The 15,084-nt window shown below is 44.8% G+C and overlaps 1 protein-coding gene across 1 annotated transcript in view; it reads right to left on the reverse strand.

The window, feature by feature from the left end:
• Nucleotides 1-14,810, reverse strand: part of gli2a (GLI family zinc finger 2a) — a 73,388-nt gene extending 58,578 nt beyond the window's left edge. The window contains exons 1-2 of the mRNA XM_046403920.1: nt 14,352-14,810; nt 1,251-1,390 (exon numbers count right to left, since the gene is read on the reverse strand). Of these exons, the coding sequence (XP_046259876.1) occupies nt 1,251-1,365 (115 nt within the window). The 5' untranslated portion in view covers nt 1,366-1,390; nt 14,352-14,810. The remainder of the gene's footprint in view (nt 1-1,250; nt 1,391-14,351) is intronic.
• Between the last annotated feature and the right edge of the window lie 274 nt (nt 14,811-15,084).

A 15,084-nucleotide genomic window follows, 5' to 3' on the forward strand; every position in this document is an offset into this window, starting at 1 on the left:
TTGCCCCATATTTTTGTTTCTGCATGCATACTAATTTGAGAACAAATGAAAAGAAGGAATAATCAAACTGAAAACAAAAGCAGAGCATTAAAACTTTCTAATGACATACTAATGTCCTACTTCTACTGTTCCCGTGTGACAAAGTGAGCTTTGTGATGGCAGGCCACCAGGCCCTTCATTAAACAGTAAAACGACTTGAATGATACGTTCCTGCGGTGGCCCCTCGGATGATGCCAGCGTGTCTTCCTCAGGGGTTTCAGTGTCCACCAGCAGGCGTTAGTAATTCATAACACTGGATACCTCAGAGGCCCGAACAAGGTTCTCAAACCTCGTTATGGGGAGTTTTCATCACGCATCGACTAATGAAAATGAGTTCTCATCTTTTAATTATGACCTCTTTTATAGTGGGGATCTTACATGCTCTGCACCCTCCGTGTTACCTCACAAGCACAAATAACCCCTGATCGGTACAGGCTGCTTCTCTTCAGTAGTGCAAGGTTACGAAAATTCAACCCCCACAGCCCTACATGACACACAATGGTCAGAACTGTGTAAATGACTGAATTATTCATATCATGGCAAGTGCAATATTTTCTTCTTTGCCGATTTGAAAAACTTGTGGCCTCTTTGTGGAGGTGCCAGAGAGGGTGCATTGAAACGTCCTAGTTTCTCACCCCATATCCCTAAACAATTAATGCTCAGGGCTCCTCTCGTGGCAGGCCACCAAGCCCATCATTAAGCAGAAATACAGCAAAGGCCACAATGTCATACGACATCTTCTTAGCATTTCAAAGGTGCTTCCCTCCTTCCAGCCTTTATCCAGGCCCTCTGATGCACCATGTTGTCCACTGCTTTGCCAGCCCTTTTTAGTAATTCATGAAATTTACACTCGGGAGGTGAGAACAAGGTCTTTCGACCTCATTATAACATTTTTTCATCACCCATTCTCTGACATCTCTGAAACATGCAGCCCCCATCTCTTGGTCTAACTCTCTTCATGTGCCACCCGGCTACTTATGTGAGCAGCCATAATGTTTCAGTTCACTGCACTGCTGAGTACACGATCCTACGGAAGAACAAAAGGATACAGGAGTGCTATATTCCACTAGCATTTAAAATGAAAAGGACTGAAGTGTCGCTGGTTTTTCACCAAATTACAAATTGATGATAACTCTGCAGCGTTCATGTATAATATCTACTGTATGTTCAACCTATATCAAACATCTGGCATTAAGGCTCAGTGGCTGTACCTCTGGTCAAAGTGGTGGGTGAGGGCTTCTTTGGGATTTCTGAGAAGCTGCTTCCATCCAGACCTGAACTCTTACACTCCTCCTTCTCGGTGGCCGTCGGAGCTGAAGTCTCCATGTTGCTAACCGATTTCTGTCACAACCTGGAGAAGCAAAACAGACAGTAATGTTTAGTTAGTTAAATTAAGTGTTGCACTTTACATTTGATGCGGCCCAGGACATTTTGTACCCGGTGGCAGACAGAACTGCAGAGTGAACGTGAGGCTTATATGGAACCAACCTAAACGCAGATGGTGTCGTTATTCTATTGCATTACGCTGTGCGTAATAACACGTTTAAGTGAAAAATCCAGTTAAAAATTTCTTTGAGTAACTAGGCAGAAATAACAGTGTGACAAGATGGCTGAATTAACGTTTGAAATTCCTCATTTAAACTCATATGCTACATTTTAAAAAGTGGACTCCTTTCAGCAAGAGAATCCAATTATACCTTTTTTCACTGTGGTAACAAAAACCTATTACAATACTTACACTGATTTCTCCATATGTGTGTATGTATTTATTAGTGTAACTAATGTCAGGTGAGGCGCGCACACACACACACACGTTTCACGGTTTGATGTAATGAGTTCACAGCTCTTCTGTTCCATTTGTAAATGTGAGTGGCTCTTAGCGCTGAGGTTTTAGCTGCGCACGCTGTGTCAATACCTCCTCATGTCTGTGTGAATGGCTCGATGACTTGGCAACGTGCCACTTGTTTGACTTGGTGGGACCTACAAGATCATCCTCTGGTGAGAACAAACAAGACCGTGTTCCAGCCTGGGTGGAAGAAGTCATTCCACGCTCTCCAGCAAGCTTGCGGTCATCGCTTTTCCACCTGCTCTCAGACACTGGTGAGAAAATGTCTGTGCGCTTTGACAGAGTGCTGAGGTGACATTATGGATGTAATCAGGACGTGTTTGGAAAAGGGAAAAAGGCATAAGTTTAGTGAGCATCTGAATGCTGTGGGGCATCTGAATGAGGCATTTGTGCACACCTGTTGGCAGCTATGAATTTCAGTTGATTAGAAGTTTACACAAACATACCAAAGAAATCATTTCTTAGGTCGTAAAAACAAAAGTGTTTACGACTTGACTTGTGCCAAAAGGACATAAACAACACGTTCAAACATCAATCCCGGAAATTAATTCTCACTCCAGTTCGGGAAACAAATGTGATTTCTGGCTGAAAGAAAGACCACAAAAAAATTCTAAAGGACGAAAGGAGCATATTAAAAACACACTCTTGTGTAATAGTGGAAGGTATGAGAATATGTAATGCATAATTATGAGTGCTGAGAATGAAACTGTCATTGAACGGAAAGAGTAATTGTTCAGCGATCTGGTTTCCACTAGCCGTGGAACGTGTGAAGTGCTGTTTTTGGTTTCATGTGGATATCCAACATGTCATCCTTTACGGCGAGGTGTGTGTATTAGCAGCCGTGTCTCTCTGTGACCCTTCGGAGGTGCCAGTCGTCTGTCACCGAGCCAATGTAAGCCGATTAGAGGTGGGTGACTAACAGGTTTAGGCTGCATCTGTTTCTTTTTTTTTCTGCTGCCAAGACGTCCTCGAGTCTCGTCTCGGAGAGCTCCGTCACTCTGACATCACCTTTGTGATAGAATTTAATGTGCCTCTTTCATGGGCTTTTATCTTATTCAGCGTTGGCCAGAAAGCAGGCTCTTTTTTGGTAGTGAACCCTCTTGGCCCAGATAAGATGTGCCCATGAACACACCAGTGCTCAAGGCAACAGAGTTTGCCTTCCAAGCAGCCTGCCCCTTAAAAATAACTGAGAATCCTCCCCTTAACATCACCGTCTGATGAACATCTGGCACCACATTAATAGCTGTTTCCATGCTTTTACAGCATGCCAACTATTTGCTTTCCAATTGCCTCTGAACCTCGAGCCAATATTTTGATGAACAGAGGTTTGGGGTACAAGCACCTGCAAAGGTCACTTACCTAAAAAATAAAACAAGAGAATACAAGCAGGTGCGGTTCAGTGGACTAAAAGTAAAACTACTAGCTTTGAGATCATTTATCAGAAAGTGGCCCCAAATTCACCCTGACACCCCCCCTCCCACAACGTCTCTTTCCTTAATTCTGTGGAGCCATAACATTACCCCCACCAACCCCACCCGGTGTCTCCCTACAGGCCAGACCCGCGTTGCCCCCAGTGACAGGGAAGCCCAGTTCTGACAGGCTGGTACAGGTGTCAGGAACCAAGTGGACAGATGGCAGGGGCCAAAGGCGAACAAACAACAAGGGTGCACTTCTTTTCTCATCTTCTGGTTGGCTGGGCAGCCCGTTGCGGCACGAACAGGATAAGTCCCCCTCCTCCCCTCCCTTTCCTTACCCCACCGTCTTGTGCCATGTGACCGCAGGCAGGGCAGGATTACCCCCACTTACAACACAGGCAGTCACCAAGATTTCCCATTTCGGTTACATAAATAAATATTTCATTTTACTTTATTTTTCTTTTGGTCTGACACATCTGATGGCTTGAAAACCTGTCACAGGAAGTGATGATCAAGTCACCTCAAAACTGATCCTGAGGGAAAAGATGCCCCACGATCAGCCCCATGATTCTGGTAAATACAGAAAACACCATAGCAATAATGTCTGTAAGCAAGAATCCTACCGATTACTGCTTTAGATGATTTATTTAGCTGAATGCAAAGCTGTTTTTTTACATGGGGAACGCTAGACTAACCATATCCGAAACCAGTTTTACAGTGAGGCTGCTTTGTTCTCGTTCCTTCCTGCCACACAACCACAAAACTGCATGTTTTTTCCATTGAGAAATGTCTTTGCCTATTATCTCTCAAACATTTGAAGTGAGGTTTGGTGAAGAATCTGTCTGTGCATTTGTTTTTTTCCAAGTGCAAGACTTCCGGTTTTCAAAGTGAACACAGATGCCAGCAAATACGTCTGGTGTTTAATAAATTCAGCAGGGAAGGCTGGATTTGTTCTGGCTGAATATCGTGTCGTTAATGAATCATAGTTAAAAACAGATTGCAGAAATTCTGCTCTTTGAGCCGGTTTGGTGCACATCGTGGCAAATATTAACAGAAGAGTTTATAGCAGAGATTGTACATGCAGCAGCCCCTGCTCTGATGGACCATCCAGACATGCCACTTTAACCACAGGAAAAAGTCTGAGGTAATGGGGAAAGTCACCGTTATTCTTTCTTCTGTCAAGGTCCGTCTTCAAATCACAAACAGTTCTGCTTGTTTACAGCGCAGAATCACCCTGCTGTTCCCAGAAAACGTAGATATCTTAAAACCAGTAAGCCGGCATAATCACTTGAGTAATGAATTTAAGTTTTAGGTCAGTAATTATCTTTCTCCGTTTGCACATCTCTCTCGTCTAATCTTCTCTTCTCTTTGAACTCCTCTTCCACTCGCTGTTCACTTACCTTCACCCCCACCCCACCTCCTTCACCTCAGACTTTTGTTATGAGACCCAGCGTGTGTTTTTCTTAGCACCTCGATCAGTTTCAAGTGTTCCTCTCCACCACTACCGTTCAACAGCTCGCCTTTCACCAACACTGAAAGGAATGCAAACACACATCAAAAGAGGCCCTCTCATTTTGAAGATTTCCAGGCTTTGCTCTTCTTACTTTCTTCCTTCCTATCTTTCAGTCGGTGTGATCTGTATGCTGGTAGGCTCTCTTTCCTGGCAGAGCACACACACACACACACACACACACGGGCTCACCAACTGCTGTCCCACACTCTGCTCACTTGGCAGACAGGACAGAGATAGATAGGTGAGGTCTCCTGCCCCTATGCCACCTGCAGACCTCTCTGCTCAGGTTTCTGGTGGTGACACTCATGCAGGTCAACATAACATCCACCAAAAGCCAAAATACGGTTTGTTTTACATACTTTTGTGTCTTCATCACAGATGTGATGTTGACGTGTTATTTTTTGAGAACTGGTTGAGTTTATTTTTTTTTCATTCTGCTTGTGATCTGGTTTTCCAGTGTGCTTCAGCGCTGCCAGAGATGTTTGTTTTGCTGTGAGACAGAAACTGGGAGTAACTCGCCTCCTGCTCATGCAATTTTAAATATTTTTAGAATTGTAATCCACCTGATTTCAGAGGGAAATATGCTGTATTTATGCTACTTTTTTCATCTGTCATCTTTCACTACTGACTGCTCTGCAGATTGAGAATTTCATTACAGACTGATGTTGGACATAAAACTTCCCAACATTAGATCGAGCAGTTAAAAGCTTGACCTTGACATTATAATACAATAACATTAAGGCAACTAAACCTGTCTGGTTAAAGTTGCTCTAATCTATGTTTTTTTACATTGCTAATGGATCAGATATTAGTGTGACACAACAGGGATTTCCAGTGGGCCAACTCTGATTCATCAGTCAACTCTAGTTCTCCTCAGCTCATAGTGGACTGGCACACCAAGTGTATCTTAGTCCAATACTCAAAGGAGGACAACAAGGATGATTTAAGAACTCCAACCCTGTGCTTTAAGCCGTGACATGGATGAAAAGCCATGCAGTCTACGCTCTGCTGCAGCTCTTGACCCTTCCTCCAGTTGCACCCTAAGTGGGCAAAGGCTAAACATGGTGATACACCGAGGAGGAATGCAGGAGCCGTCAGATCTAATTTACAGGTGGACAGGTGTGGGGAGGAGGTGGTGAGGGAGTCCTAAGAGGCTCCTTCTTTCACTGGGCTTTAGTTGTACATTCGTTATATCTGGATCCAGAGAGCTCCTCACGTAATCCAGACATATATACAGCTGTTTTTCCCCTCACGTGGCCAGCCCTAACCACCTTGGCCAGGCTCTCTCCGGTACTCAACGACAGTTTCATGAGAAACCTTTAATTTAACTTACCAAATGTTCTCTCCATGAGAGATGTTTTCACTAACCAAATACTTCCTTCCTTTGACAGCACAGCTCATTTTTAGTCCTGGCTTCCACAGTATGGCTTGCATCAAAATGTATAAATGCTTTCACGAAATACTTTCAAGCAATGTCACTATCAAAGCAATCAGGAATATACAAGATTTTGTCCTATGAGCCTATAAACGACCATCCGACTGCTCCGCTGACCCTCACTGTTCACTGAGACCCGTGCTGTTTACCAGAGTTTAGCTCGCGGATGCCGAACCAGCAATGCAGCTCAGCATCAGCGTCTCAGAGGCTGGCAATAACACAACAGTTCCTTTGAAACTCACGTTCTTTAGTTTTTAAACCACATTCTGAAACTTTCACTTTTGGTTTACCACATTTGAAACGGTATTCCTGCCAAATTCATCTTCATGCATTGCATTTAATGTTATGGCACCGATATGGAGAGTTTATACTTGGATTTAGGTGTCACAAAAAAAGACAAAGTAATAAACTTTTTTAAGCAGCTATATATAAATATATATTTTAATCATAACAGTGGATCAAATGACTATGTGTTATGTGAATGCGTCAAAATCCAGCAACATTTGCATGATATCATCACAAAACAATTCCTATCAGGCTGACAACATTTTCGCTGACAGATGATACACTGCAATTGATGGCAAGTTTCAGAAACCTGTGGGGAGAAGACAAGTTTGGACGAGGACAGGTCACATTCTCCATGAGTGAATCACCCTGTGAGGATTCGACGCTCAGGTCTGAAAGGTCACGAAGTACGTTGTGAGAGGCCTGACAGAAACACATTAGCAATTAGCCTGATTCAGAGGTTGAAACAACATCACTAGAGGCTGTCACACAGTACAGATTCAGGTAACTGAAGCGGGAAGGAGAGTCTTAGCACAATATGCTTTCCCAGGGTTCAGGTTTTCTCACGGCAGGTCTTTTAAGTACTCAGTGGCTCAGGGCAAATATCAGTCTAGTTTTTAATCATGTAGTCATATATTACTGGACTTTTATTTTAACAAATGTTTTCTCTGCCACATTCCCGGTGTTTACTCGCCTCCCGTCCATTCCAAACCAATCTGCAGACTGCACATGAGGACTCAAATCCCGTACCAAAACTCAACCGTCCACAGTGGATTGCAGAAGATACGGAGTAATGAGCAGCTAACAACTGATGTAATATAAAAGGCATCTGAAACAGCAGAGAAAAGCCCTGTGGATGAGTTCTTACCCCACCCCTGAACCTGACCTTTCCTGCTAGTAAAGGCAATATCCTGTGGTTGATCTCTTCGTCTCTCTCAACCAACAGAAAACAGATGTGGAGCTCATGGCCTACACACAGTCCTGAGGCGTGGAGGAATCTACACGGATGCTGTTTGGTTATTTTGTTGTTTTCAATGACTCACTAAAGTGACTGAGCAGACACACAAACATACAGAATAAACTTAACAGAGTTACAAATAGGTGTGGTTAGAGGAGCATGTGTGAGCAATTACTTGGTTCATCAATTACACAGAACAGCAACAAAAATTAATAGATGGCAGCTTTCATTATCAGTTAAACTTTTAAGTCACTAATGCATTTTTACACCAAATGTAGCATGCTATACGTGTTTCATTGCGAGTTGTTGTCAGAGATATATTTTAGGCTGGAAAACTGCATTTTTCATTATTTTTAACCTTTATAACAAAAAATTCAACTGATAGATAAATTGATAAGAAAACAGTCTTAATGTTTTTAACTGTTGACACGTCACAGCTGAATTAACACCAAGCTGACCCTGTAAGCATGTACCGAAGGTGTGTGTGTCTGTGTGTAAAAGTCACAGCTGTTACTGGTGCCACATTACACACTGCTGAGCTGAGCAGACTTCCCCTCTGAAGCATTTGGACTTAGTCATTCATCCTAAATGTGCTGTTAGCACTCACTCTTGACTGCCTCAGCTGTCAATAACCTCAGCACCTATTGAGTAAGACTGACTTTGTGTGTGTGTGTGTGTGTGTGTGTGAGTGTGAGTGTGTGTGTTCCCGTGCAGGACCACAGTGGGTACATCTACAAGCCAGTGAGTAAAGATCTGGCCAAATCAATGTTGGCATTTGCCACGCTCAGGTTTCACTTCCACATTGTTGTGGTGAATTGTCCTCTCCAGCAGAAGTGCTTGTGATAGCTGACAGTCTTATGTGTGCTTGTACGCTGCTGGCCTGTGCAAGCCGGCTGCTGCTACACCCAATCCGAACGTCAGCCCTTTGGTGACGGGAGGAGGACTTCCCTTGAAGTTGGGGGCAGGGGTGGGGCAGCTGGCAGAATGTGTGTGTGTGTTGGCCTGTGACGTGTCAATAGCAGCTGTCAGGTGAGATCTTGTGGTAACTGTAACTACATCCACACTAAGTGGGCTAAATTTGAAAGTGCATCTTTCACTCATCATTTTAGTCTTTTGTCCTCACTAAACCAACATTTTTCTTGCTCCAAACAGAGCATTAGTGCCTCCATGGTGGATACATTCTAAAACACAAGGCCTATATTTTAGTCTGGATGGTGAAAATTAAACTTCAGGAAAGCTATGACATAAGCCTGCTCAGAGAGGCTACGTTAGGAAGATGACTTTCAACAGAGACGAACTCTAACTGTACGATCGCTCAAGCAGCAGTGTCATCATTAAGCTGCATCTCGGTTTACTTAGCCTTAACTTTAAAGATGAACCGGCAGAGGTTCAACAGCAGCGTAATCAGGCTGCGTCTGCCCCATCAGCAGGAAGAGCACCAAGGAAAGGATGTTAAACCGTGTTTGAGACACCCTGATGTTATGATAGTATTTCCTGACAATCCTAAAATTCAGTGGTGCCCCTTTAATCAGTTTTGCATGAACTCAACATAAAGACCGGGTGTTGATGAAACTATTTTAACACTGTTACCTTCATCAGCATGCAGCTTACAAAGTGCAGTTTGTGTTTAACAGTAACTGTACTTCACTGTACTCTAAATTGATTTTTTTTGCTGTCTTCACCACCAACTTCTTTTTCTTTTTCTTTTTTCCCTGGAATGCTTGGCTACGCTGCGACCACCTGTTGACACCCCTGAGTTCACTCTGAGAGCAGTACGAAGTCATGCATGTGAAACAGCCCGACAAAGATGGCTCTGCGTGTAACCAGCGCGGTTTTCATCCCACTTTCTCTCTGATGAGCTGATTACAAAACATGAGCAAACCTCATTTTGGCCCGGAGCCAGAGCGAGAGAAAGGAGAGCGGAGACGATGGCAGCTAACAGACACGTTGTGAGGGAGGAGGGGAAGTTTTGAGGAGCTCGCTGCTAAAGACAACCACATGTCTCCATATCCAGGCCCAACTCTCTTGTCTCCAGCTTCTATCTGAGAGGAGACTGTGGCCTGGCAGGGAGTCAGCGCGATCTGGAATCTAATATCTCAAATCGCATGAATACGTAAGAAAAGGAGCCCGACCGCCCTGCCCTTGAGGCCGCGTCGTCTTTATAGCTATGGGAGGTTCTGTAGCGTAAATCATAACTTCCAAACTCCTCACCCTCTTCCCTCCCAGCACAAACCCCAAAGTTAGAAACACAAACACTCCCATCTCCTCTTTCTCCCTGTGTGTGTGTGTCGACTGCATGTTGTTGTCCGTGGCCTCAGCATAGACCCCAGTCTCTGCCTCTGCATCAGATTAGGGCCCGTGGCAAACATGGCAGACAATACGCCATTGTCTGGGAGCCTGTGTCAGTCTATCTCAGTGGCTCACAGTCACAGTGTAAAGCTTGTGGGGTGTTTGGTGAGGAAGTGATAATGATACAGTGAAGCTACACCATGATCCGTCTTCTTATGACTGATGGCACTAACAGTTGATCATCTTCTTACAACAGCCTGCGAGCAGGAGGAGGAGGAGGAGGAGGAGGAGGGAGGAGGAGGAGGAGGATGAGGAGGAGGGGGAGGAGGAGGAGGAGGGGGAGGAGGGGGAGGAGGGACGCCTACTCCACATAGTTCAGCCTGTCACTGCAGCACTGAATGTACTTATGAAACAAAAAGAGGCAAAAAATGTCAGTAAATATTAAATCTATATTGCTTCTTTAGTAATGAATGACTGCAATATTTTATTGTAGTTTTTGTTGCTGAGAGTTCATTTTCTGTGATGTTTCGGTTTAAGAATTAAAGGTTCATTGCTCTTTGAAAGGGTGTATGCGCCTTATTGTGTGATTATATTCGTCAGATCAGTGGAGTAAAATGGTCTCAAAATGACAACAGTAGTGTTTGTTGTCTAGCAGGGTTTTTTGTTTTGTGAGGCAATCAAAATAATAAATTGTGCACGGCTCCAAATAACAACTACTTCCTCTATCGATTAATTGATTAGTTATTTGGTCTAAAAACTGTGAAAATTTCTCCTAATTTTATCTGACTAAAAGCCAAAGACAGTTCATTTACTATCACAGAATACAAAAGAATCCTGCATTCACACACCTGACAAGCTGCTGTGAAAAGTCAAAGTGCTGATAAAACACAAAAACAACCTGTCACTCTCCATTGTCCAGAGAGTTTATCTTGTGTGGAGATAATGAAATTAGCTTCACCATCTCCCCTGCAGCAAATGAACTGACCTCCGGTGACCTGGGCAGGTTTTCCCCCCGCAGACCCCAGAGCTGCGAGTACCATTGTTCCTTTGTCAGCCCACAGACAATGATGATGTTACTGCTTAAAACACTTTTGGGAAACTGGGCTTCCGATGAGTCAGTAGTGAGTTAAGGCGTGTGTGAAGAGTTTGGCCGGAACGTGACGGAAAGATCTCTGCACTGTGCTGGTGATGACACATCATGCATCACCCAGAGTGCTCTGTATACAAAACCGAATCTGTTTTCCTCCCTCTTGGAGATCTTCTGCACTCTGACAGAAGCACAGGCAAAGCAGGCTTGTTAGGCCCCGCGTGACTTGGGAGTACATTTTTCCCAAGTCCACCTATTTCCGCTTCAACTTTGCACCAATGCTTCAGACGAAGGGCAGCGCCGCCGGTGATTGATGAGTTCAATCAGCCTGTAATGAGCCTGTCGTTTGTTTTACCGTACAGCCACCAAAATGGACTCTGCGCCGTTTCGCAACGACATGCGTGTTTTCAGACTCTACGGCGTGAGCCTGTTCTTTAGGAGGCGCAATCCAGTGCGACCTCCGTTTCCGTTCTGGGACTCGAGTGCCCACTCATAGCTGCTCTAGTGTAAAGAGGGGGAAGCAGCCCCCCACACCCGATCCGCAACCCAGATATGATGTGAGCCTCTTTAACCTCACACACTTGAGGGAGAATGAACGAGACGCCTCCAACCCGTCCCGGGGAGGAGGGGGCGGGGGTTGTCCTGTGCTGTCCTCCTGTCGAAAGCAAAGGATTCAGTGAAGGGCTCTACACATGAATGTAAGCAGCCATCTCTCTCTCCATCAGAAGTGCAGGCTGAGCGTGAAGGATCGCGATGGCACGTCAGCCGCCTTTTACAGCCTCCTAAATGGCCATTAAAGTCTCATCAATTCATCCCTGAACATGAGTACGCTTGAATCCACAACACCAGACTGCTCTGCGGGCTCCAGGACACCATGACAGTCAGTCCCACTCAGATGGCTGATCACACATTAATCCATTTCCATTAATTGTCACAAGTAAATTATCAAGTAAAAGTATCAAACACTTGCTGCCAAAATGTTCTCAATTCTTGCTGGTTTTCTCAGTTTCATAATCTTCTAATCTTAATACAGTCGGCACTTTATGGTTGGTCAAACAAACATCCATTCTCTGGGCTTTGTGGGTCAGTCCACATGGGAAATGAAGGGAAAAACGAAGTGAAAGCTGCAGTACTTCATTGATTTGAGTCATTTGTTAAGAAAATGTGGTCAAATGTTTCTGATTTCAGCTTCTTGAATGTGAATATTTCTGGTTTCATTACCCCTCAATGGCAGTAAACTGAATATCTCTGGTCTGTGGACAAAACGGGACATTTCAGGACGTCATCCTGGGGATTTCTGACATTTTCTAGACCAAACAACTGGTTGATTAATTGAGAAGAAAGTCAGTGAAAATGATCGCCAATAAACCCAAAATAAACAGTTCACCACATGGGATCTCCAGAACCACATTCAAGAACACAGCGATGCCAGGATTTTCTGTTGCTTAAAATCCGTCGAAAACTTTTTGCTGACTCTTTAACTGCAGCATGTTTAGCAGCAGGTCAGAGGTTTACGCAGTGCTTCAGCTGCCCTTCATCCCCAGCCACTAAATTCCAGTGCAAACATTTTTCAGCTGAACCACTGAGGCCTCAGCAGCGCCTCCTCCCACACCCCACCTACCGCATCCCCACGCCGGCTGCGTTTTCTTACGGCTGCCGCCGTGAGGTGACAAGCGGCTGAATGGCTTCATTGGAACAGTAAAGTGTCTTCACTCCGTGAAGTGACGGTCGCTGTGGGACGGGGATGAAGGCATTCTCTGCTTTCTTTTTTTTTTTTTTTTTTACAACTTTTTAGTTTACTCAGCAGGAGTGGGTGGTTGTGGCGGCTGAGGAGGGTGGTGGTGGTGGTGGTTGTGGGGTGCTCCTCCCCCCTCCTCAGAGTCACTCAGACTTCACCCTGTCCTCCAACCCTCCTCTCTGTCCCTGTACGCTAGACTTCATCGGTATTTGCTTTCAAAAAAGCTGCCCCTCTCCTCCTCCTCGTCCCCCACCTCCTCCTTCCTGGCCTAAACCCCTCCAACACACACACACACAACACAGTCACTCCTTTTCCAGTATTTGGTTCATTAAATTTTCTCCCAGAAAAGAGGCAAAAAAGGAACCAGATCAATAAAATGGGGCCTGTGCAGAGGCGATGTGTGAAAACGGGGGCTACAGCAGCGTGCACACAACAGCACACAGGGGCTGGGCTGAGGAGATGAAAGTGACATGGCCACTATGGGTCCCTGAACGCCGCAGAGCGGAGCCCCCGAGCTGAGGCTGAATGAGCTGAATAGGCTCATCCATTCTTTGCTCCTTTCACTCTCCGTAGGCCCTAACTGTTGGAACTCTTCATTCCTCACAATGGGCAAATGCACTAAAACTTTTTCTTTTTTTTCTCATGCAAATCACCTCAGCCCTGACTGGGGCTGTCATCATGTGAAGCGGAAAACACACATGCTCGTACTCTTACTCGGTTTAAGATCGCCAGCACTGCTATTATTTGAGAATTTTTTATTGCTCTTTTTAGTCAACATTTTTCCAACTTTTCTAGGTCTGTTTTTTATCTGCCTGCAAAAAAAATAAAAGTCATCCACGGATGGTGGCCTGTTTGATTTTCAAATGTAAACTAAAAGCCTTAAGAAAACCAAGCACAGTTTCTTTTATGTAGGCCAAAACAACTAACAAAAAAGTGGGACTCATAAGTCCACACATGAGTTTGGGGATCATTAGCAGCCTGTTAGATAGGGGTAAAAGCCAACAGCAAATATAGCTGCTTAAGGGCCCCCACAAAGGCGTCAAGTGTTTGTTGACTGCTCAGGCTGGAGAGCAAACAGTAAACTTTGAATCTTTCAACAATAAGTACACATCTCCCACAGTCGTGTCCACGCTGCTGCTGCACTGCTCCCACTTTCTGTTTGCTTCTTTGCTTTGTGGCATTAAGAGATTAAAAAGTGCTCCGAAAGTGACCGCGTTAGTGCACTGTGTTACAGTGTAATTAAGTTTTTAATTCCAGCTTTAGAAAAGAAAAAAGAAATTAAAAGTTTTTCTTCCTGATAATGGAAAATGTTCTTAAATTTAAAAGTTACATTTGCAGGTCACTTTATTGGATTTTGTTTTAAGGTTAACCATAAATAAACAACTTGACTGTTGGGGCACTTCAGTGCAAAACACCACCACAGTTTGTTTTGAGCTGTTAAAAGCCGTGTGGAAGGATTGGCGCCGACTTTTCTGATCGCATCTCTTCCCATATGGATCAAGTTGCAACGGCGAAAAATTTTTTGGATTCCTGTGTCAGATAAGTTCAAAGTGCAAATGAGATGTGAAGCTGCTCTAAGCCTCATCTGCCGTTGACACGCAAGGCAGCAGGAGGAAAAAAAAGAGTCGAAACCAGCAGTAAAACACTTTCAAAGACCTTCAAGTGTGAACAGAAAAATCACAGAAGCAAACGACAACAACAATGAAGCGACGCGCTGCTGTCAGCATCACCACAAAGTTTGCTTACCTTCCCTGCCGTCTCTGTTCACTCCGAGGCTCTCCCACTCGCTCTTTTTGTCCGAGGAAAACTTCGCCTGCAGTGTCGGATTCCGAACTAGGACTGAGCTGGAGCCACCATTGAACGCACAACGCGCAAACAAGCCTCTCCGGACTCTCCGCGAAACTCCATGAACCGAGTTAAGAAAAGTTTAGACGCACTCAAAGTTTGCATTACCACCCCCTCCGTCCCGGAGAGCGATTCAGTGCGGAGCACAAGTCGACTCTAACTTTTTCTTACAATCCATCTTCTCCAAGAGGTGCGCTGTGCTTGCGTGCTCTGCGCGCATTTCAGCAAACTAACATGATGCGTAAAAGCTTGTTTTTCTTGAGTACGCGTAAAAGTTTGGAACTAAATGCGCTTTGGCTTCACCCTGTCGCAGAGACATGCGGTGGTGTTGAGATCTTCAGGCTGCTGATCTGTTTTCAATCCGACCCCCCCAACACTCCTTCTCCCCCCCCACTCCTCCCCCCTCTACCATCTCCTCCTCTCTCACTCCCCTCGCTCCCTGGTGAGTTGGGCCATTTGCTGCACCAGATGGGCCGGGCTAACTCTATCCAGCAGTTGTAGACGGGGGGAGAAGTTAGACAAAGTTTCATTTATTGTTCGATTTTTCACGGGCTCTACAGTTGAGGACGAGTATCAGAGCCAGTTTACAAGCCGCAGGAGTTATCACACTTGAAACGCACAGATTTGCCTCAGT

The sequence above is a fragment of the Scatophagus argus genome, chromosome 11 (assembly GCF_020382885.2).
Source record: "Scatophagus argus isolate fScaArg1 chromosome 11, fScaArg1.pri, whole genome shotgun sequence".
Taxonomy (NCBI): domain Eukaryota; kingdom Metazoa; phylum Chordata; class Actinopteri; family Scatophagidae; genus Scatophagus; species Scatophagus argus.